This window comes from Cololabis saira, chromosome 12, assembly GCF_033807715.1.
Source record: "Cololabis saira isolate AMF1-May2022 chromosome 12, fColSai1.1, whole genome shotgun sequence".
NCBI lineage: Eukaryota > Metazoa > Chordata > Actinopteri > Beloniformes > Belonidae > Cololabis > Cololabis saira.
In genome coordinates, this window is record NC_084598.1 from 26,365,199 (window position 1) to 26,391,112 (window position 25,914).

At 38.6% G+C, this 25,914-nt stretch overlaps 1 protein-coding gene across 1 annotated transcript; it reads right to left on the reverse strand.

Moving 5' to 3' along the window:
- Window positions 1–1,823: 1,823 nt before the first annotated feature.
- atf7a (activating transcription factor 7a) lies at window positions 1,824–23,530 on the reverse strand. The gene is given in 13 exon segments (XM_061736241.1): window positions 1,824–5,390; window positions 6,957–7,062; window positions 7,460–7,648; window positions 7,925–8,074; window positions 8,800–8,919; window positions 9,018–9,111; window positions 9,853–10,001; window positions 10,121–10,285; window positions 10,599–10,711; window positions 10,907–11,003; window positions 14,442–14,513; window positions 23,443–23,475; window positions 23,477–23,530. Coding segments are annotated over 13 exon segments (1,563 nt in total). The 5' UTR covers window positions 23,519–23,530; the 3' UTR covers window positions 1,824–5,157.
- Window positions 23,531–25,914: the final 2,384 nt, after the last annotated feature.

The following is a 25,914-nucleotide window of genomic DNA, read 5'->3' on the forward strand; positions in this document are numbered from 1 at the left end:
ACTGCAAATTTCCCCTCTGTGGGACTATTAAAGGTTTATCTTATCTTATCTTAAACACACTTCCAAGATTCAAAGTGATATTAAGATTACTAAGAAGGTGTCAAAATACTTTCACTTTGGACTTGTTTTGATTAATAACAAAAAAAACTACTGAAAAAGTTATAAGCATCATCAGCAATTAAATAATTTACCAAAGTTTAGTAGACAAAGAAATGTCAGCTTGATCATCTTAGTTGAATTTATTGTAAAAAATACTTTCAGAGCCAAGCTATTAATTTAATTGGGATTGACTTGTGACTTTGAAACAGTTTAACAAATCACAATTCCTTTAATATCTTAATTTTATAAGTACCTTAGATAAGTTGGTATCCCACCTTATTTGCTGATTAGTTTATAAGAAACATTAAGGAAATAAACATTTGATAATGAACTACTATGAATCGGCATATGTGGTTTTAGGGAAGTAAGATTTTTTCTGTTACTTGTAACTCCCATGAAAAGAGCACAAACTTAAATTAGCTAATTATAAACACCGCCTATATTGACATTTGGGTTCAAATTTGGTACATTGTTTCCACATGCCACTGTGAGAGACTATAAAATTGTTCACATTGTAAACATTGGCCTCTAAAATCTGACTGGCTCTTAAAATTGCTATTTGAAGAAGGGTATTGGCATTTTGGTACAATTTACAACTTCGCCTGCATCACTGTATCAAATATGAGATTTTTACTTATTTATTTTTGGCTCTTATCTGTTTGTTTTCAACATATGAACCACAGTGTAAAGTATTGCATGTTACTGAAGTACTTCATTATAATTTTCAAATAATTCCTGAGGAGGTCTTGAGTGTATATGCAAGGTGTCTGTATACAATGTACTGTTTTTAGAACCTATAGACACTTGTTTCAGGACAATTTCAGCTTTTATAAACTGGACACAGTAGCTGATGGGTCATGGAAGTTAACCATTAATATACAGAAAAAGGTGTAAAAAAAAAAAAGAAAAAAAAAGAAAATGGGGTTTGTGGAAACCTCAGCAAAGTCATGTGAATGTTTCTTTGTACAGTAGTTTATATATTTATCTATGTGCTGAAAACTTCACTGTACTCCATTCTTATACCCACTCCCTGAAGTCAACTTCCAAAAAGTTATGATCTTGTTTCGTTTTGAGAAACATTCATATTTTTCTTGGAGGGGGGGTATCTTCAACACAAACTGAACAAAACAGCATAACTGCAGGCTGCCATCACCTTCTGCATTTTCAAAATTACCAGCATTCACAACAAAGGCCATAAACTGAATGCGGAGTCCCAGCAAGGACCCTTAGATTGTGTGTCCTAACTCCTTAACGCTCACCAAATATGTGCTTAATATAAAGAGAACGTTAAATCATTTTTCCTCCACACTATCAAAAATGCAATTCTAGGTTCTGAATCCAACGCTAATCTAATTAAAAAAACATTACTAAAGCTTTTACTGGTCAAACGAAACCACATCAGTTTTATCGGTGCTTCAGATAATGGTGAACAATCTAATAATGCACTTGAAGAGCATTTTAAAAATAACTTCTTATGACCTACTGTAGAACTGTAATCAGAATGCTTAACAAAAATAAATTAGTCTTAATCTGCCAAGTCATTGATAATAATTGCACGAGACACTGCACAGAGTACACTAAAGACAAAACATATGCATGAGCACCATTTTCTGACATAAACCACATTTGACCAAACTCTGTCATAAACCTGAGTGCTGAACAGTGAACAGCTATAGTGATTTTCTCGAGATCATGTCTGGCTGAACAGACAAAATGGTAAGATGTTCACTAAAATGTAGTTTCTTTAATCAAAACTGCAGCACTGTAAGTGTTCATGATATTCCACTTGAACATGCATGGAAAAGTAAATATATTCATATAGTACAGATATATACAAGATATTTTCTGAAACGATCAGTCTTACATCGGGAGTGTGGAAATCCATTAATATACTATGTGCAACGTTCACATTGTCGTCCGTTTCATTTAGCAGGTCTTTTCACAACAATTTTTAAGTAATATAAAAAGCCAAAATAGGATATTGTAAAAACTGCCAATTATAAAAATAAGTTAGACAAGGCCAGTCAAAAGACATCCCCAAATTCATTGGAAATAATAATAGTGATGACATTTCTTTTTGAAAGAGGTCTGCATTTTCCTATAGAAAAAAACAAAATAGACTTTTTGTTAAAGTAATTAGTCTCTATATTTGCCAGTACAATCAAAAATGTTATGAGAAAGGTTGTATAGTGCTGAAAATAGAACACAAGAAAAAGAAGAGAAATTACATAAAAGGTGCCAGTGACACGAATTACACAAAACATGAACGCTAACATGAAAACTAAATATAGTTTGAATTTTCATTTCATATGAACAATCGTCTGTATGGGACTGCTGACTAAATATAGCGCCAGCACGTACAACAAAATGTCGGGGTGACCATGGGGACTGTAGGATGGGGGAGGGGGGGTTTCAGTCGCAGGTTTAAGTTTTTACAGTTAAGCAAATTCCCATTAATGTATACAGTACAAATATGACCCAAAAAAATTATAATAATAGAAAAAGTTCTGATATCTCTGCAAAAAATTAAAATAAAAAAGACCGAGAGGACAAGAGAGCTGCAAAAAGATTAATAGTAGTACAAAGCAACAATAAATTCTCTTTAGTTTAGTGCATACAGATATGTCCTTGTGATGATGGACTTCTCTTGCTTTTGAAATATCTAGTAAAGATATCATTTTAACAGACAAAAGAGGAACAGAAATGAACAAAAAAAAAAGTCGACAACCTGCTTCCGTGTTTTTATGCGAAATAATATATTGCTAACTGGATGAAATGTTTTATTGAGAATTGTTAAAAAACAAAAACAAAACTGGAGCCTTTCAGACAGTCTCAAATACAGCATTCAGAAAAGCCTCACATTTAAGAGGGCTTTTTAACGAAAGCCTTAGGTTTGAATGGGGTTTCTTTCCTAAATGTAAACCATTGCATACATTACATTTAACTATTTTAGGGGTTAAACCTCATGTTTTATTGCAAATGAGTGACTTCTCCACCACATTTATCGATATTAAAATATACACTCAGAGGTCACTTTGTTAGTTACATCGGGCATACCTATAAAAGTGGTAGGGGAGTGATTGTGTATGTGTATATGTGCTTTGGCCCAGGTTTTAAAAGGTAAAAGCACACTTATGGTGCATCAGGTCATAACAAGTTGAAGCATTTGAAGCTAAAATTGCCCATGCTGCACTTCTCCACCAGATGACAGGCAAGTACTGGATCATTTTAGTATGTATTCTACAATTAGACACTAATGAATGAACTAAACACCACGCTTTAATGTTTTGAGGAATATTCAGCAAGTTATTGGGTATTTTGTTAGTCATTGCATGTTTTTTATTTAATAATCTGATCAAATAAAGACTAATATATTTGTCCAAGAGCCCTGTGATAAACTGGCGATCTGTCTAGGGTAAAGTCCACCTCAAGTCTGATGACGGCTGAGATAGGCTCCAGCCAAGCACAACCTTCAAATAAACACAGCAGCTATATAAAATGGATGGATATTACTCCAAAGGTCTGCTATTTAATTTGTATTTATATTGATGAAATCATCAAATCTCTTTGTTAAAAATGGGTATATTGGAGGCACCAATGTGATTTTAAGGCAAAGTCATCAGATGTTGTGTGTCAGGCTCTCCAACCACAAGTAACAAGCAGTATAAACTCTAGCTTGCGTCACTGCAACTTCTGCTTCACAAAATAACAGTCGGGTTATGTACTTCAAGTCCCAGCACAAGGACCAGGTGCTCTTTGGCGATCCAGAGATCTGTTTTGGTATCATTATGGCTTAGTTTAGGTTTGGTTTAAAAAGAAAAAAAAAGAGAGGTTCATCGCACTTCCAAAGAGCAGCAAGGATGTACAGCCATCCTGAGAAGTGTGAAATTAACAGTTACATGAAGTCCAGGGCCAGCACATCACAATTGAGAGCAATGTTATGTAAAAGCCAAACAACTTAGAAAGCAGTTGAGCGGCCTGCCAGTTTCCTTAAGTAATATGTGATCGATGGAAGAGGCCCAGTTCCCTTCAGGTTAGATGTGTGTGTATTCATATACATATACATATATATATACACACACACACACACACGCACACACATAGCAATCTTATTTTAAGTCACAATGAAATGTATTTTAGTTGTGTGGACTAATCTGGACAAGATGAGCCATTAAATTAAAAGTATATAGCTGCACATACCTTATCAGAAACATAACACCCAATTAGAAAAGGTCACATACTAACAATCCAGCTAAAATGCATCAAATCAGAAGTAGGCAAACTGCTATGTTCTGGTGCACATAAATACACAATCACACACAATTCATACATTTTTATCATAAAAAGGTGTACATAAGGTAAGGTTTTGGGTCCGTGTTGAGATCTCCTTGAGGTGTAATCATTTGTGAAAGGTCTGAGACAATAATTGAAAATTGGATCTTCAGAGTCAGGCAACTCGAGACAACTATAGCATCATGTAGGGAGAGATGTACGGTGGCGTGCTGTAAGCTGCGAGGGTGTTTCGGTGTGTGCGTGGCCAAAAAGTCAAAGAGCACAAGACACTATTCCCTGCTGAAAACAGTGCAAATCTCTGTGTATAGTTTGATATCTGATTTGATCATGAATGTTCATGTAACACTCGCATGTTTGGGACTGTGCACAAGTGGGATACGCGTTCACACAGGAAGTTCATGATAGCAGATTACTCGATGCAGTCCCTTACAGTCTAATGAGGAGTCATTTCGAAAGAGAGTGAAGAGAGATGAGCAGAAAGGCAGAAGGGGTGGGGGTGGGGGGGGGGGGGGGGGGTAATGGAGTCCAGCCCCTGTAGTCTATGGCAAAGTGAACAGGAAGCTCTCTCAAATGTCTCAGTCCATTAACAGAAGGCTGCTGCTGAGCTCCAGGCCGCAGCGTGTTGGCTCCGTGAGAGGGTTCAAAAGAGGATAGGCGAAAGGGCAGAGATGAAGATGTGAAATATGGACTTAAACAATGAGAAAGTGGGAGTCTTTTCTACCCCTGGGTGGATGAGCCGTGTTTTGGCTGTGATGGCACGGCTCATCATCTGGCAGCAGACTGAGACTGTGCAGCCATAATAATGTGAGATGGTCCACTCTCAGCCCTCTGTTGCTGGCCCATCCCTGCCAGCACAGACATAGCCATGGCCTCAGCTGCTGCCCTTGAGGCCAAGCCGTTATGCCCTGCCGAGGGGCTGTGCGCCAAAGAACTGTGCTGAATCACTGGAGCCGGGGAACCTGTTGGCTCAGAGGTGTCTTTTATGCCCTCGTCTGTAGCTGGAAAAAAAAACATAAAACATAAATAAATACATTTTAAAATATTGAGTGTAATTCAGCAGTTAAAATCGAACTAAATTCAGGTAAACTGCCAAAGTCCAAAATTAGATTATGAGCAATAACAGGAACAAAACTGTTACTGGGGAATTCATTTGCTGCAGTTTGTTACTGTTTCTGATCAAAAGAATAAGATCACAGATACAGGGGGCTTGAATTCTTTTTAATTTTTTATTTATTAAGGATCCCCATTAGCTGGTGCCATAGCAGCCAGCTAGTTTTCCTGGGGTCCTGGGGGAAATGAGTTTCCTGTCGGGTGGCTTAACTCCTTTAAGATAGTGTGAGAAGTTCAGTCATGTGTAAGGAACACTGCTCTTCCACATCAAGAAGAGTCTGTTGAGGTGGTTCAAGCATCTGGTGAGGATGCCTCCTGGACGCCTCCCCTGGCAGGTGTTTCGGGTGTGTCCAACCAGGCGGAGGCCCCGGGGAAGACCCAGGACACACCGGAGGAACTATATCTCTGGGTTGGCCTGGGAACGCCTCGGTATAGCCCAAGAGAAGCTAGTGGAGGTGGCTCAGGAGGGGTAGGTCTGGGCTTCATTGCTCGAACTGCTGCTCCCGCGACCCAATCTTGGAAAAGCGGAAGTTAATGAATGGATTTCACACACTGTATATTGTTTTCCCACCATCTCAAAATTAGAAAATCATTATAATTTTTTCACCCATGTGGATGCATTTCTTTCCTTTTTCAATCACTTCAAAACCTTTTTATGAGAAACAGAGCCTCATCAACTTATAAGACTTTTCCAACCAGCTTTTTGCTTTCCAACTGCTAGTGGCAAAGAAGCAGCCGTTCAAAGTCATAAAAACTGGTGCTGGGCTGGCCTCAAAACCATGCTGGGGTGGATGCGAGAACCAGACAGAAGACCCGGGGTGGGATTACTTTACCAAACAAAACCCTGACCACCATTGTTGAAATCATATCTATCGCACGCTAGTAAAGAAGAAAATGCAAAGGAACTCAATAAAAACGGACACCAAATTCAATCAGCAGTGGTCTGTGGAGGAGACCCTCTCCCCGTACCATGTGCCAGCGAAAGTAGATGACTGGCTTTTAATCTTTTAAAATCTGTATTTGGGATCATTGTTCAATGGCTACATAATATTCACAATGTATGTGTTAACATCTTCATTGTGCATCTTCATTAACAGATATACTGCATGGGTGTTTCAGTGGTTCCCGCTTGTGCTTATGGATCTCATCCAGGGATCAGGGATTGATCATGTTTGTCACGGCGTTCACAAATACCAGCCACCATCTGGAAGTGCACTGTTTTTGAAAGCGCTGCAGGAAGCCTCTCTCGCAGCAGGAGTTTCAAACTGAGGTCTAAAAAACCAAACAAAACTATTTGCTCTGACTTTGATAAATATTGCTGACGTTTATGCTTCCAGCTTATAACAGCTGGTATAAATCCTGATTGTAGCCACTTTTTTAGAAAGCCTAATTGAAACTGACAGTCGGTGTTTCTGAAAATCAGTAGGAGAGTGGAGAGGAGTGTAAGAGCTCACCTAAGTAGGCAGTCTTCTTCTGTAGGTTCGTTACAGGACAGTCCTTGTGGGCCAGCAGCAGTTGCTTCAAATGAGCCACCTCATTTCGCAACAGAGACACCTCATTCTGAAAAGAAAAAAGACTGATTAATACTTTATACTACATTCACTGATTATATTGAATACTAAAAAAGAAAAAAAAAGTGGTTATATAATTTGAAATAGAGAGAACTTCAAAACTACATTCCCTACATGGGTTTTTCATGCTTTTTGGGGCAGAAAACCCAATTTTACTATTAAGTTATAATCATTCCAATGCCTTGGAGTCGGCAGTGAACAAAGAGACACTTTACAAATAAAGGATCTAAACCAGAAACGGATAAAATAATCATCTGAAATGAGTTTCACTGGTGTCAAAATGTTAAAAAATACATAGTACTCCTTCTAAATGATATCTATTTGGATCCACTTCTGTAAACTAATACTTCATGTCACTCTGCTCCGCCTCCTCCAAGCCCACTCACCGACAGTGAGACGTTCAGAGAGCTGAGCTCCTCAGCCTTCTTCTCTAGAGAACTGACCCACAGTTTGCGTTTCTGTCTGCAGCGCGATGCCGCTGCCCTGTTCCTCTCCAGGAACCGTTGCCTTCGCTCATCTGGGTCATCGTCTGTTGTCCGCCGTCGACGCCCACCTGTAGGCTGTGCTGGAGATACCTGGAGGGGGAAGAGGGCGAGAGGTCAGACGGGAAATGAGACAGGCGAGGGGAGCGGAAGACGGGCAAGAAAGAAAAAGGAAGTTTGAGTCATAGTTTGATTATTTAAAGCCAGCAAGCATCACAGTCATGTCAGTACATTTTCAGTACAAGAAGTAGAACCTAAATTTCCATAACTTTAATAGAATATCCGCCCCTTATTACACAAGACTTAACTCTCTTGCTTTTTTTCGGATTTAAAAGAACATCGACACAATCAGGTAACAACATTAAGCACCTGAGGTTGTGCAGGTGATGGAGCATCTGGTTGTTGAACAAGCAGCTGGCTCTGCTCTGCCTTTTGAGGTACCATGGCGCTGCTGCCCATGGCCATAACACCAAAACTGTGTCCTGAAGGGCTCTGCTGGGACAGCGCAGCCTTCAGACGCTACAGGAGATCAATCATAGGACCAGGATCAATTCCAAGTACAAGAAATGACTAATAACAGCTATAATCAGCACCGACAAAGTACGAAAGAAACTGCTTCCTTACTGAAGAAGTGTTAAAATTAAGAGCTGAAGACGGACCTAAACATAAAATTTTGGTGGAAAAGCCTGAATTATAAAAAGGTGAAAAGTTCCACTTTGTTCCAGCAACACAATCATGTGACATCCTCATCTCTAAACGTCTTAGTACTGGGTTCTTAAGGCTTTACACGTTACTGGAACAATTTTCAAATAATTTGAATCAATAGTTGTGATCTTGCCTTGCACTACTACTGATATCATATTAATGATATAAAAACAAGTGATAGTGGCACTAGATGCACATAACGGTTAAGACTTTCACTTTATGACGAAAGGACAGGGCAGGTTTTGGAGGATGTTTAGTAGAGCAGATTTTTAAATACATTTGAATATTATATATACAAATAACACTCACTCATCTCTAGGAATATACATGTTAACTGGCCTATGTGTATGTTCTGCAGTCTTATAATTTCATTACAAACTGTGTCGATGACTGCAAGAGTTAAATAAACAAGTTAGTGAAGTGGAAAAAAAATCATATGATGAAGAAACTTAGCCAGGAAAGACAAAGTCTGGAGGGTGAAGATGAGGACAAGAAGAAAGGATAAAGAGATAAAAATAGAGAGCTAATCTACTGCTCACCATCTTCGCCTCTGAGTGGATGCTGTAACCAGAGGGGGAGTTCGAGCCGCTACTGCTGCCTCCCAGTGGGGGACCGGGGATCCCAGGAATGTTGGGTACCATACAGACAGGTCGAGCCAGCTGTGGATCATATATGACGCATCAGTACATACGGATTCAAACTTCACCAACTTCTTCACTGTGAAGATAAGAAACGGCACACTGTTCGCCTGCCTTACATTAATAACAGAGGGGATCTGTACAGGACCAGGGAGCACAGGTAGTGCCTGACCAGAGGGAAACATCATCATGGGGTAATGGCTCGTTGGCGAACTGGACAGACAGACAACAGAAGACCAACAGAGATTAGTCCAGTTTGTTGAGATGAATATCCACTGGCAGTAAATTGATATTTGGGTATTCTGTACCTGACAAAAAGTCAAAGACCCTTATCTAAAAGATCAGTTAAACTATGAGAAGCATGTTTAAATTATTATATTTTTTTTTAAAGTGCAATGAAAAACCACTCAGGATGGATTGCATCTCTTTGGCACTTTCAACTCAACCAAACATTGTCTGGCTGTTTGCATTCCAGGAATAGAGGGCAGTCAGAGTTCTTAGAAATCTGTTTTTGTGCTCATTTTACTGAGTTGCCACTCTTCCAGCACAAGAGGAACCACCAGTGATGTAACTTTATGGTGGAATAAATGACACAAGCTTAACCTGGTGGGTCAAACTTATGAAAGCAGGACTGACAAGTGCTAACACCCACACCCATGTCAAACCGATCTATCTGTACAACACTGACTATAGAAGAAACATCTTTTATCGTCAGCCTTGAAAGACAAATATATGAAATGCAGTCCCCAACAAGCAGCTGGACAACTACATTTTGCTCTGTATTCTTATTTCAGAACTCTTTTTCATAATTGCAAGTACACGCATTTGTGTAATTAAAATGTGATACCTTCACGTATTCACACATTTGGCAAATGTGTGTTACAATAACTTAGGTGCATTTTAAATGTAAGATTTAGATTATAAGGGACCACCAAGGTTCAGAACACTACTCACCCCAAAGTGCGATTTGAAGGTGGTGCTTGTGTGATGACAGAAGTAGGTGATGGCATTGTGGGCTGAATACAGTCAAAGCCCAAGTGCAGCGGTAGGGAAACTGGACGCACAATGGTTGGGGTGGGTGCTGAATTTCTGGGTGGTGTGTTCTAGGATATCAGTGTCAAAACATAACATATGATGAGTACATATTTTTCAACACCTTTATAAAGTTACCGTCTTCTCTGCACACACACATGCAGTCCGTCTGCTTCCATCTCAACGCTACCTTTACTTTAACTGCCGGCTCTTGTTGTGTGTCCGAATCCCCAGATATTGATTCAGGACTGCTTGGTGACGAGGAGTCGACCTCTACAGGTGACTCCTCTTTCACCTTTACGTCTGATGGTGTCTGCAGGGTCATGTCCAAAGCCCCAGAGTTGGCTGCAGGAAGCTGAGAAATGGCAGAGAGATAAAGAGAATAGGATCACATGATCAACTGTGTATGAAAAAGGAAGTTGGTATTCATCACACAAATCTATCAGCTACAGCTTTGGCTCATGATACACTATTTTAAGTGCAATGAAACACTTGAGCATCTGCAACATTTCAAATGTCAAGTGTGAAAGGGCAGGAATATGAGGTTGTAATTTATGTCTAAATCATCAGCTGAGGTAAGATAAATGAGGAAGTAAAAATGTAATTTTGCACATAGTAATACATGCAGATATGCACATGCACGTAGTGGAGGAGGCCGTCATTCTTACAGAGTTCTTGGCCCTCTTTTCATCTTCGTCTTGTTCAAAAGAACTGGCCAGCTCATTAAACAGACCAACTTCCTCACAGTTCTTCAGGAAACGTGTGGGTGTAGGTGTCTGGTCTGGGAAAAGAAACGATAATGATGGAGGTTACCAGTGAATTCAACACTATCACACTTAGTTCACACTTAGCATTGAATATAGCAGCCTGTGCAATACAGTGTCGGTACAAAGTGACACAGGGATATTTTAAATAGTACTTCATTTGAATGCTGGGAATGGACATTCCACCCCGCGGTGAAGGAAGACAACAGTACCTGCAATGATAACAGAGTCCGTTCTGGCTGGTCCAAATTTCAGCGTCATCTCATGCTTGTGTTTGTGTACTGCCAAGTGGTCCTCGTTGGTAAACCGCTGGAGCAAGTGAACAAGATAGAAAGATATTTTTTTTATCACAGTGGGAAGAAAAAGTATGGGAAACCCTTGCAGTTATCTGTTTTATTGTGTACCAGCACCCCATAAAATAGGTCTCTTTCTGAACAATTTCACTTTTATTTCATCAATTGACCATGTTTTGTAAGAACAGCCGCTTCTTATATCAGGGTTTATACAGCAATCCTTATGTTAAATGTAATACCAATTTAATACCTTTTTCACTACCTTCAGATTTTTTTTAAAAACTGTCACAACATTAAGTGTTAATCAAGGACCTTTTAACATTAATACAGATTTTGAACTATAGAACACTATACAGAACAGATTTAGAGACTCATTGATGTTGACCAGATGTTTCACATTTATTTCACTTTGTGAATGACAATAAAATAGACTGCTTAAAATGTAAAAGGTAAAAAATAATACCAATTTAAAAAAAAATAATACCTCTGACAGTGAATTTAACACTTTTAATGGCCTTAAATTTGGCAATTTTCATTTATCACTTTTTAATACTTTTTAAAACCCCGCGGAAAGCCTGTATATAGACAGTTTCTTGTTCAATGACTTATGCATGTTTAATTTCTGTGTTCAATAAACACACGGGAAATTATAAAGGTGTGTTATAACCTAGGGGACATTGTGTTTGAGCTTTATTGTGGCATAGATGAAGCTCTTAATCACATTTTATACCAAATTAATGAACAGGGGTTCATATACTTTTCCGTGCAACTGTATACGATTCAGCAAACAGGCAATTTTAGCTGTGTCCTGGTAACCTTAGGAGATGGTCTATATTATTTTAACCCACATATCATATTGCAATATTCACAAGCAAATGTAGCATAGCACATGCAGCCTGCAGCCCATACGGTAAAAACTAAGACGTTGAAAACTGTATCTGTGGTGCACAACTCCTATGAGCTCAAATCACTTAACGTTAACTAAAAAAATTCCAATATATGATAAAAGACTGGTACAGATGAGGGCTGAAAGTACAGACTTGATTTTAACACCATTAAAAAGACTAGGAATGATCAAGAGAACAAACATGGAAAACACATCTCAAAGGAAAATCCCTTACAAACACAAGCATAGCCGACTGTTGTCAAAGTAGCTGCTGTATACAAAGATAAGAATAATGTAAAGTGAAGTTGTGTTACTTCTTATTGGGGATCCATATTAAAAGCTACAGAAGGTATGTATCTAGGAAATAAATAAAAATCAGACACTGATGAAAAAAACACACACGCACAGAAAAAATAGCCATCCTCTGAGAGATGGAAGGTCTTTTAAGAAGTGGCAATGTGATTCACTCAGAGACGTAGGAGGAATAATCTTGGCTATGGCACCAGCCTATTCACCATTCACTGTAGCCTATTTTAGGGCGGCGCTTTGCAGTTGCGAGTTCAGACGTGAGAGTGAAGTGGAAACACAGTCAAGTGTCAGTACCCTTATTTTTAGCCCAACCAGAAAGCATCACCAATACAACTACATGTCTCATCTGTCTCTTTCCTCAGAACAAGGCGACTAGATCTTGTGGAGGAAACTATGTTCAACTAATCTCCTTTCTGAGATAATAGCTCGTAGGATTACCCTGCCCCATGCAATAAATGCTGGGCATCATATTAAAGGGGGGGGCGGGGGGTTTCTGCGGGTCTTGTTGTTGTTGATGTTAACTTGGTATAAGGAAAACCCTGAGGAAAGCCAGGAGTCAATCATCCGTGTTCTATTATGGGCATGATTCATAGTTTCCCGGTAGACAACTGTTACTTGTAAAGCCCGGCAGTAAAAAAGCGTTTGGACATTTAAGGCCTTGTAATATTGAGTATGTTTTGTATCTAATACACATGAATGTCATCACAGTGATATTATTTTAGTCCCATAAAACAGTAAAATATGACAAGTTTAGACCTAAAATCCAGGAAATGTGAGAACTCTGTCTTTAGACTAAACAACTTTCATACCAAAACAAATATTTTAATTCAAAAAATGTTTGAAATGGTCAAATCCAAGTGTCTGGTCCGTTCTGTTGTGTTTAATGAGGATTTTATCAAACTGAACAAAACTTTAATAATAGTAACAGTTAAAAAAAAGTTCTTTCCAATTTAGTCTAGTTTTTGTTAAGGTATTTCTTGTCAAGAAAGCTAAGTTACAAAAAGCTAAGTATGATTATTCTATTTTTTTTACTCTGTAAGGTTATGTGTGATCCAGGGAAAAGAAAACAAACAAACGAAAAAAGTACCCTATTTGGCAGGAAATTAAAAAGGATTTAAAATAGTAGCTAGAGAGAAAGTTATTTATTTCAAAAGCTGAATAAAAGAACTACAGAAAAAATCAAATGTGTCACATCATTTAAAAAAAGACAAAAAAGTAGTATAAAAGGTTTTTGTAGCCAGTCTTGTTCGGAGGTGTGACATTGAGAACGGTGCAAAGTGTTTAACACTACACTACAACCCCAGACCTGTTTAATTTGACAGTCAAACAACACTGCTGACACGGACACAGCTGCAGACCTCCACTGTTACATACGTCACTCTGCCTGGAAAATGTCCCACGTTGTTGTTTTAACTGTTTACTAAATTAATAATGGCATCTCAGAATTAAATATGCAGAGCATTTATATTTGAGGAAGATTTCAAACAAAAGATGGAGTCTCATGGTGTCCATTGTATTGGGATGACAAAACAAAAAAAAAAAGAAGATGGTGATGATTTATTTAGTGAACATGCATGTTTGATTCCTTTACGTGACTGTTGTTCAAACTGCAAATATCATATACAACAGATCACTGCTGATCAGACGATGGGAGAACTCTCAAACAAGTTAAATGTTTTAATGTTTGAACCACGTGATCATGTATTTCACAACCCAGTAGAGATACTCAACAACATGCTCTAAACATCCAAATTGAACACAGCATCAGAGACCTAAATCCACATAACATGATGTAAGGAATAAAAATGCTCTACTATATCAAGACAAGCCACAACAATGCACCGTGTAAGTAATATATGAGTGTACTATTGGCACTCATCATAGTCGCTACTGCTGTGGCTCAATCCTGTGTCTGCAGGCGCTACAAGTCAGCAATGACAGGTTGAAACAAAAACTGTGCTCTGATTACTCATTGAAGCTTCCAGTGAGTCATTGCTAAAGGAGACAGCATTGTCTCACAAGACCATGCTAGGTAGAAATGTTACTGATGAATGGTCATTGTGAGCGTTGCGTAAAGTGCAGTTATTTCAGAGAAAAGGCTGTACTCCAATCACATAAACGCTTCTTTTCAAGAAAATCTATTTACTTTTCATGACATCAACCACATGTCAAACTCTGGGATATCACAAAAAGGTAACAAAAATAAATCTCACAACAAACATTAACTTGAGACACAGGACAAGGTGGAGGATGACTTACCTGTCCACAGCCAGGAGCGCTGCAAACAAAAGGTCTGTCGTCTCCCATTTTTGCAAAGAGCTTGCAATGTAACTGTGGGAGAGGAGAAGAGAAGAACATTGCTACGGATTTTCTAGATGTGTGAACTGGCAGATCCCTAAAACAACAAAACAGGGATGCTGTGGCTTGTAGTCTTTAGTCTGAGCAGGAAGCGGAGTGCTATTTAAAAATAACCCTGGCAAAGAGGAAAACATGTACAGAGGCACTGAGGAGAAGTTTCCCTGGTGATACTTCCTTCATGCAGAGGGGCTTCTGGTTGGCCAATGACGAGCTCCTTACAGGAGAAGACGGCATTTACACAAACACATCTCTCTCTCCTTCTCCCTTTTCCTCTTGCTCATTTGTGTTCACGTCAAATCCCTCCTTCTCCCATTACCACTCCCTCTCCTCACCTCTCCATCTCTTTGTAACCTTTCCCCATCTGATAGCGCTCATTCAGTGTCTACTGCTCTAGTTCAACTGTTTCTTTTGGCTCCATGATTCAGTCCTCCACTTCTCTTCTTTCTAAGGACCCACATGTGAATCCCATCTGGTGTTAGACAAAATATGCACACTCACTGACCTCACGTCAACTTGTTCTTTCATCTATCATGAAAATGAGGGGTAACCAGTGGAGACAATCACCAAGCAATACTCAAAGTAAGTAAGTAAGTAAGTAATACTTAAACATGGTGACATGATATTCCAGCAAAAAATGACATGGTGTTTGAGAAAAAACTTATTTCTTACTATTTAGATATTGATGATTACATGTTTGAATTATCCACTAGGTCAGGGGTCGGCAACCCAACATAATGAAAGAGCCATATTGGACCAAAAACACAAAAAACAAATATGTCTGGAGCCGCAAAAAATGAAAAGTCTTGTATCAGCCTTAGAATGAAGGCAACACATGCTGCATGTTTCTATATTAGTTATAACTGGGGGGAGATTTATTTTCATTATGCACTTTGAGAAAAAAGTCGAAATGTCGAGAAAAAAGTCAAAATTTCGAGAAAAAAGTCGAAATGTCGGGAAAAAAAGTCAAAATTTCGAGAAAAAAGGTGGAAATGTCGAGAAAAAAGTCAAAATTTCATGAAAAAAGTCAAAATTTTCCAGAAAAAGGTTGAAATGTCGAGAAAAAAGGCGGAAATGTCGAGAAAAAAGTCGAAATTTTGAGAAAAAAGGCGTAAATGTCGAGAAAAAAGTCAAAATTTGGTGAAAAAAGTCGAAATGTTGAGAAAAAAGTTGAAATGTCAAGAAAAAATGTTAAATGTCAAGAAAAGTCGAAATTTCAACAAAAAGTCGAAATGTCGAGATTAATGTTGAAGTACAATCTCGAGAAAAAAGTCGAAATGTCGAGAAAAAAGTCAAAATTTCAAGAAAAAAGTTGAAATATCGAGAAAAAAATCCGATTGTCAAGAAAAAAAGTCAAAATTTCGAGAAAAAAAGAAGAAAAAAGGAAAAAAAGGAAAAAAAAAGAAAAAAAAAGAAAAAAGGAAAAAAAAGGTCAAACATTTTTGAAAAAGCTCCAGGAGCCACTAGGGCGGCGCTAAAGAGCCGCATGCGGCTCTAGAGCCGCGGGTTGCCGACCCCTGCACTAGGTTTTATAACTATGTAAATACTAATGAAGTGCACCTGGAACGTAAACTCTGCTGAACCAATGGAATGATTAACAAAAAAAACCCCAACCAAAGATCTTCATATTAAACTGACGACAGTCTAACGATGTCAAGGAACAGTATTTTGTTGCTGTTGAAGTTAAGCAGTTCAAAAATTGTGGGTTTCTGAGATTTTTGGCATATTGAGGACCTTTAAGTGAACTTTCAGAGTCTGTAATCAACAAAACAAACTCCAGCAGGAATGGCAGCCAGTCTTTAATGAAGGGCGTAGTTTGGATTCAACAGCAGTCCAGGGAAGCAGGAGCTGAAAGTGACTCATTTAATATGCAAGGTTTGCAAAATCAAAGTTACTCTGGGAACACCTCACATTTCTTGGCTCACATCATCCACCATCACCCGAGACTGAAAGAAGTTAAACAAATTAAATGTCCAGCTGCTGACCAGTGCAATAAAATAGAAATGGAAATTGAAAAAAAAAAAGAAAAAAATATCCATAGCCTGTTTTATGTCAAGAAAGGACAGCTATATTAGACAAAGCTAAAAGTTGTAGAACACTTGGCTTTAAGTATTGACTTTCATTACTTAAGAAGAAAAGCTGAACAACCACGCCAACATTATATCAAATGTGGAAGCCATTAAAGACACATTCTGGAGTTAAAACAACCCCATGTCTGTTAGGGACCAAAACAACATGAATCAAAGCAGTTCTGAGTTGGAACAGAATACATGTTTGCAGCAAAATGACAATTAATGTCAGCACTGGGGACAATGAAGCCAAATTCAAATAAAAATGCTATTCTAAGCCTCTGACAAGATTAAAAAATGTCTTTACACTTAACTACTGTATGTGGGTAGGCTTCTTACAGCGAAAACAAGGTAATTTAAACCTTGTATGTGAACAAAAAGTGTATAAAAAGGACTGTTTGTACAGGGATTCCCATCAAGTTAATGTTATCGGACCAATAGTCTACTACCAATGCAGCCCAAACTAATGTCAATAGATGCAAAAGCAGGAGATTTCATGGCTTATTTTGCCACAAATATAAAAGTTCCCATAGATTTCTATGGAAGCAGGTTGCTTTTAAGCTTACTTCTAATTTCTTTGTACACAATTAGTTTGAACAGATACTGAAAATACAGCTCTAGTAATGAATTGAATGAAACTCCTGACCTCAAGAAACAAAATCATAGAACAGAATAACGTGATCTGAAAGATAAACAAAATAATCTTACAAACTGCTCATAAAAACCCTGCAACTATTGTATAAAAGCAGTCAAAAGTCTGAGCCACAATGAAATGTTGTGTTCCCAGAAAATTATGTTTAATAGTTTCCTGTTTTGAGACAAACAGCAATACATAAAGTAGTATAGTTTTCTTGAGTCATTTCTGTGACGTTTAAACCAAATGTGTTAAGGCTATTAAACATCTTATCAGTATGTGCTCCTATCAGGCAGCATTAGCGGCTGTTAGCACTGTTGCCTCACAGCAAGAAGGTTCCCTGGTTCCACTCCCAGGCCCAGCAGGAGTCCGTCTGTGGGGAGCTTGTATGTTGTCCTCATGCTTGCGTGGGTTTTTTCTGGGTACTCCGGCTTCCTCCCACAGTCCAAAAATATGCATGTTAGGTTGATTGACAATTCTAAATTGCCCGTGAGTGTGAATGTGCATGGTTGGTTGTCTAGACATGTGGTTATGCGATAGACTGGCAAACTTTCCAGGGTGTACCCCGGCCTCCCGCCTGTAATGAGCTAGGATAGACCCCAAGACCCCAGCAAACCCCCGTGACCCTGTACAGGAAGAAGCTGGTAAAGAAAATGGATAAATGCTCCTATAACATAAAAATATTTGAAATGCTGCTTAATTAAAGGGGACCTATTATGGCATCTAATACATATTTTAAACAGGCCTTGAATGTCTTAAAAACAAGCTTTTGATTGTTTTTGCTAAATAAATTAGAAATTCAGTCTCTGAGCCATGTCTTTATCATCCCATTCTCTAACCTCCTTCTCTATGAGGGATTCTGAGTGGGCGGGGAGTAGGGATGGGCGGTATGGACTAAAAAATGTATCACGATAATTTCTGGCATTTATCCCGATAACGATAAAAATGACGCTAAAAAGAATACAAATTCAACTCCACCTTTTTAACTATAAATCTATCTCGCTCTCAGATCCGCCATGTTTGTTACACAAAAACATCAACAGGAATTTATCCTTCCTTCCTTCCTTCCTTCCTTCCTTCCTTCCTTCCTTCCTTCCTTCCTTCCTTCCTTCCTTCCTTCCTTCCTTCCTTCCTTCCTTCCTTCCTTCCTTCCTTCCTTCCTTCCTTCCTTCCTTCCTTCCTTCCTTCCTTCCTTCCTTCCTTCCTTCCTTCCTTCCTTCCTTCCTTCCTTCCTTCCTTCCTTCCTTCCTTCCTTCCTTCCTTCCTTCCTTCCTTCCTTCCTTCCTTCCTTCCTTCCTTCCTTCCTTCCTTCCTTCCTTCCTTCCTTCCTTCCTTCCTTCCTTCCTTCCTTCCTTCCTTCCTTCCTTCCTTCCTTCCTTCCTTCCTTCCTTCCTTCCTTCCTTCCTTCCTTCCTTCCTTCCTTCCTTCCTTCCTTCCTTCCTTCCTTCCTTCCTTCCTTCCTTCCTTCCTTCCTTCCTTCCTTCCTTCCTTCCTTCCTTCCTTCCTTCCTTCCTTCCTTCCTTCCTTCCTTCCTTCACGTACGTTGTGCGTGGATTTAACACAGAATCATAAATCAGCTTTACACAAAAACGTCATCAACGGGAATTTGTCGTTTTTACCGCGAGATGATTCTTATCGTGGGGAATTTTTTTGACGGTTTATCGTAAACGGTAAAATATCACCCATCCCTAGCGGGGAGGCTATGATAATGAGGCACTGTGCTGATTGACTGCCTGAATGACACGATACACCGCTACGAAAAAATGGCGGAAGCTCCGGCCGGCGGAGTTGTTGTTGTTGTTCCGGCCAGAGTTAGTTGTGGGCGTGGTTTCACGCATCGGAGGCCAACCGATGCAAATTGCATTTTGGTTACGTAACGAAAGGGAGCAGAATCTGAACGGCTCGTAGAAGCCACATCACACTGGACGGCTCATCCGGGCGGCTGTACAGACACTGCAGAATTTGGTTGCTTTCCTCCTTCTCTAAGTTGGCAGGCTGAGGGGAGACCACTTTATATATGTTAAAGCAAGAGAAAAACGTGTTTTTCATAATAAGCCCCCTTTAAATATATAACAAATAACATCTTGTGGAAGTCTGAATCCACATTAAAAACCTCCAAAGTGTTCCTTCAGAGTAAATGCTCTTGTAAAGAGTCAAATATGCACGGGCTCCTGTTTGCTTTCTCCTCCTGTTGTGCTTGAACTGAAGCAACATAAACTAAATCGGAGCATGGCTTTCTGCTCCTATCAGAAGCTCAACCCCAACCCCGTGTCCTCCCTGTCCTGTAACGCTCCGCACAGCTAGACACAACTCCTTATAAAGATGAACTGGAAAGTTTAGAAAAATATCTCATTAAATTTGAATCAAGAAATTTCTGGGGAGGGGGTGGCGACAAACATGAATGTTTTAGTACTCTCAGCTGGCCAAGAGTGACGTCTGGCAACCATTATGCAACGCTGTCCCACTGTCAGTGCAGCAGCCACCAACATGTATCAAATACCTCGTTATGTATTAAAGTAGATGCTGTTCAACAAACAAAAAGCCACCTGTTATGTACAGACTTTAATCATTATGGTTCATGCCGACCCAAAAAAGCAACTTTTGTACATATGCACAATTTTTATTTCATTTTATTAACCCGTTGCTTTAACAGCTCAAGGCATAAAATCCTCACAGAAGCTATAACACAGCATAAATCAAAACACCGTTTTTTGTTGTTGTTTTTTTATTGTAATACTGTTGAATTATAGCCATTAAGCCCTGTTGTACTTTCTACATTGCTTGAGCATGTCACCTAACAATATTGAGTGGGAGAGATTATTCATTACTTTGGCGAGGTATAAATGTCTGAAAGTGTTCCCAGTGTTGAAGTCAGTATATTTTCCTCCTTCTTCCCTCCATCTCTCCCTCTGCTGAGGACAGTTGCCCCTGAGCCAACACATGATTACTGAAGCCTTGTGCTGAAATACGACGTTCTCCCATTACACGAGCTTGTAACGGGACTAACCGCTGTGTCTTTCAGCTGCATGTTTTAAGGAGGAAAAGGGTCTGCATCATATTAGCAGGAGCAAAAAAAAAAAAAAAAAAATTCTCCTCTTTGCAGAGATGAAAAAGTCAATGAGACACAGCAATCTGGTTTCTTACAGACCTCCCATACTCTGGACAAAGGCAACAGGTCAGTGCCAGGACTCTCACAAAGTGCTTCCAATCCACTGAGTCTATTTGTGAAGGGATGTTTCTGCAAACGAGATACTCCATCTAGCTCGTTATACAGAGGGTGTGGACTGAAGGGGGAAAAAGACACATCTGGCATCAGAAGGAGGAACAGATTTCAGACATACTCGACATTAACTTGGCTGGCTGGCATCAAAATAAAATGTGGGATTTGATTATTTGGAAAGTCCATCATAAGACCTGATGAAAACTGATATGTTGGGATTTTACTTGAGCATGCGCTCCTTGGTTTATGATAAAGCAATTTATTTGAAGCCATTTCTTCAAAAACATCAGTACTACAATTTAGGGCTGGGCGATTTTGGACAAAAATAAAATCCTGATTTTTTTTCTCTGAAAACCCGATTTTCGATTTCGATTTCGATTTTTTTGGTAAAACTACAAAAGACAATGGTAAATAAATGGTTTCAAATATTTTATCTTTTATTTTTAAAGAAAAATAGCAAACAAATTTCCCTATTGGGAATGAAGTGCAATTGAAATATACTGTAAATCCTCCTTGAGTTTAGTAAAGTGACAACATTTACAATTTTCTTGAGCAAACAAAGATGACTAGACGAGCTCCGTCTGTAATGCAGCCAGCTGCAAAAAAGGAAAATCGATTTTCCGATTTTCCTTTTTTAACATCGATTGTGATTAATAAATCCGATTTAGATTTAAAATCGATTAATCGCACAGCCCTAGCACAATTTAACCTGCTGCTAAATATACATGAAGAATTACAAGAAATGCAAAGATCATTTGCATCTTTGATTGAGCGCAATCTTTGGGAGTTATTTAAGAGTTGAAGTGTAAAGTTTTATTGCACTGTGTAAAATGTCTGCTTCATCCAGGCCTCACCTCTGTGAAAGACTATAAATCACCAGGCTAGTTACAGCACTTTTGATGCACATCACTAATACTTGTCGCAGACATTGATGTGATGTCCATCTGTTTTTGCGTCATTTCATCCAAGGAAAGCACTCAAAGCACCCTAATTCCGCTCCTCCTCATTGAACTGCTGCCAAAGTCCCACCGTTAACTTGGATTTCTCCGACTCAGCAGGTGTAGGGGAACAAGTCCTAGCTATAATCAGCCACAGCCATCCAGTGTTTGATGCAGCCTGCTAGGAAACTGACTAAACAAACCATATTAATAGCTCGCACTGGAGCCATGACGCTGGAATCTCAGGCTTGAATTGCCAGAGGGTAGGGGAGACCCCACAAAAAGAAAAAGAAGGAGGGATGAGGGAGAGGTAGAAAGAGACAAACTGTCAAATACAAACAAAATAAAATAAAGGAAAAAAATGGCCATCAGTAGTTGATACGTTTATTACTGCATCATTTATCTGTATAGAATCACAGGTGAGATCTATGAACTTTGTGACCGGAGCTTTAGGTTGTGGATGGTTGTGTGCAGCTGCCAATATGAAGTTATGTAAGCAAAGTGAACACAAGATTTAGTAAATGGAACAAATGAAATCCTATATCCACGTCTGCATAACTAACAAGCCATAAACGCTCAATCCATGCTGCACTAGTAAAATGCAGGATGGATCCAAGGTAATTTTCTAAGATTAAATCTGAAACTGAGTCAATTTGATTTATGCTCTTAAATCTTACACCCTTCCTGTGAGGATTTCTATAGATAGATACAAATTCAAAAGAAAAAGAATGCATTCATTGATATTTTACTTTCTATCAGAAGCAAGGCTTTCTGAAGTCATACTCAGCATTCTGTGGTGTTTTCAATCCAAAAATGAATTAACAAACCTCTTTAAAAAAATATGTTTCAGTAACTAACACTGCAAGACAGCATACACAGATATATATATATATATATATATATATATATATATATACATACGTGTGTACATGATTGCTTTATTAATAAATCTGCATTTATTCTCGTGAAAGAAAAAAAACATTTATCTTGCAAACATCTTCAAATCAATAATTTCTGACTGGGTCAAGATGTTGCACAGAACATATTGCAGTTTTCTCTGGTGTAAAACTTCTCTAAGGGGTGGAATGTTGTAAAACTCTGCCAAAAACATGACCTACATTCCTAATGAAGGTGTTGACATGAATGGGGATACAGATCGTCCAGCAGTCGAGTTCAAATTGCAATACTATGGATATCACCACTACTTGAGACGTTGACTTCTTTTCAGGCTCTTCTTGCAAACCCAAGTTACTATTACAATTTATCCAACCATGAACATAAAAAAGAGGAATACTTCTTTGCAGAAATTAAAAAAAAAAAACCCCTCCAAAACAAAATAAAACGTAAAAGTCAAAAACTGAATTCCCAAAGTCCCACAAACTTTAGTTCCTTTTTCCACACAACGCTGAGTGCCTTGAAAAAGGTTTGTCTTTTTTAGACTCCATTGCTTTCTGGCTGCACACTTGGCCCCGCCCTTTCCCGTAACAGGACCGCCCCTGCTGAGCTGTGATTGGCTGCAGGGCACGTCAATCATCCACTCGTCGTGCACACGTAGCTGTGAACGCTGTCAATAACTGCAGTTCCCCGAACCGTATTGGTTGAAATCAACCTTTTTTTTTGTATGCACGCAAACCTAATGGGTAGCCACCGAGGCTAGCCATTAACAACAGGCCGAGCGCACATTGAAAGTAGGTAATAACAACGCTATTAACAGTTTCAGCGCTGACAACAATCACACGTGAAGGACCAATTTCACCACATTGCGAGTTCACCGGTGCATTTTAAAGTTGATGTTGAAAAAGTCAAAAGTTACCAGAAAAGAAGGGGCTAGCAGTAAGTTTGTTAGCGGACTGACACTTGAGTGCAAAGCGGGTCCGAATGAAACGTTGTTGCTGCAACAACAGTTTGACAATAACACAAACATCTACATTAACCAGTAACAGGCACGGAAAACGATCACACCCGAACCAACTTTTTTAACAAGTTACAGAAGCCAGCATATGTTTGGGTACTTTAGAAGTTAATAAAGTGTTTACAAACTCACCCTTGCGCCCCTCACTCTGGCTCCTCTCTCCTCTCCTCTCTCTTGGAATTTGACACTCCCCTCGAGCAGGAAACATCGCGAGAATTCGCGTGAGCAGTCGTGATAAGACGTTGAGAAATTTGTCCAGATATTGTCAAACTGTCAAATTCACGTTTAAAGTTTTCCCTTTTAAGTGATTTTAGTTCGCAGAAATGTGTAGCCAGTAATGAAAATACAATTTGCTCAGTTAAGAAAAAATAAATCCCCCAAAACAATGCTCTAAAAGGGCAGCAGCCTTTAAAGTTGAGATGACGCTCATTCTGTTGATATTAGGGGTTTGAAAATGCTTAAAATATTGATCCAGATAAGTCAACAATTACTGCCAGTATAGCCCTGATTCCTAAACGAGAATGGAAAAGTGTTGATGCGATCTTACGACATGCTTTAACATTTTAAAGTAAGCTCTTTCTTTTTGATAAACTCTCACAACATGTCGATTACCTTATTGTATTTTTTCTGAAAGGGTCATAATCTGACTTGCAGTCAATTTGGCAAATTAAATATTAATATTAATGAACTTGGACAAACCCTTTAAAGAAGTGGTGGCTCTTCATAAGAATATTTAAATTATTTGAATGACTGGACCAGTCTTGTTTCATCTTGGTCCTTTCCTATTGTGAAGCCGAACAAACCAAATATTACATTTTCTCTGTGCTACCAGACATCCTTTAAAAGACCTGGAGTTGTGTAATGGAAAATATACAGAGGCAAACTTTATATTCATATAAAAAAAAAATCAAAAATGATCAATCTTACTACTAATGTAGTTGTACATTTACAAAATAATAATAAAATAAAAAAAAATCCCCCAAAACAATGCTCTAAAAGGGCAGCAGCCTTTAAAGGTGAGATGACGCTCACTCTGATGAAATTAGGGGTTTGAAAATGCTTAAAATATTGATCCAGATAAGTCAACAATTACTGTCAGTGTGAATTGAAATTCCCTTTTTATACCGACTATGAATAATCTTTAGCGTTTCATTAAGTTCAATGTGTACAAATATATAGAAATACATATATACATATATATATAGAAATACATATATACATATCTATATATAAATATTCAACTATGTGTATGTATGTATACATGTATAAGTATGTGTGTGAGTATAATTACAGTATATAATAGTAATAATAGTAATAGTAATAATAATAATAATAATAATAATAACAATACTGTTACTTAGCAGTGTGAGTACAGTGTGTGAATAATTATAAATACAGGTTAAATGATCAGTGACTGGGGGTAGGACTAAATAAGTTTACACTTCTTCCTACTCCTTTTTTGGCACATGTAAATCAAGTTAGCAAGTTTTAAAGGATGAAATTCCTTGTTTTGTTGTTGTTTTCTTAAACTTCTCATGAAGTCTTAAACTTCTCATGAAGTGTTGTTTCTTTTTTTTTACATGTACAAAAATAAAATAAATCAAATCAAAAAAAGTTTACACGCAATTGAATGCGAATTTAGAGATGAGACTAGAGAGACCCCTAGAGGCTGATTTGAGAATTGCGTGTGCTCCCGGCAGCTTCTGCAGAGGTCTTCAGCCCTGGTCCTCAGGACTCCCTGTCCTGCATCTTTTAGATGCTACCCTGCTTCATCGTACCGTGATATAAAGGACTGTATCATTAACACACTTGTTCAGACCTGGATGAGAAGCTGAAATAAAAAAAGACAGCTCCCACCCCGGCCCTGACCTGTTTGACCTGCTGCCAGACTGAAAAACAGCTTTTTCCCCAAAGCCATAATCGCCCTGAACAATATGTGAATGTCTTCATTACTGTTTTTTTACCGTGCAATACTTTTTCCCCGGCCTATCTGTGCAATATTCCACCACATGTGTAGTTATATGTTATTATCTGTAGATAGGATCTCAGGTCTTGATTTCACTATTCAAAATACACCTTAACCTTTTTATATTATTTTTATTTCTTATCTGTTTGCACCGTCTTGCACTGGAGAGGTGATGCTGCTTTTAATCTCACTGTACCCATGTATGACAATAAAAGTATTCTATTCTATGAGGACCATTAATTAGAATCAGGTGTGATGATGCAGGGCAACATCTAAAACATGCAGGACAGGGGGTCCCGAGGACCAGGGTTGCAGACCCCTGAGCTACTGTATTATTTCCAAAAGAAGCAGGGAAAAAACGGCAAAAATCATTCACCATCCGTAGCCATTTATTCCTATGGAGGGTCATAGGGATCTGGTGGAGCCTATCCCAGCTCTCTTCGGTCATTAGTCCATCGCTGGACCTGTTCAAAATCAGTCAATAGGAAATGTTTTGGCAAACATATTTCTTGAACTTTTCATTTTACACTTGTTTCCAAATTTTGTCATCAATCAGAATGATAATAAATATGACAGTCCTGCTCAACTACCACAAATTCCCTGCTGTATCATAATATAATCAGGGGACAATACTGAGA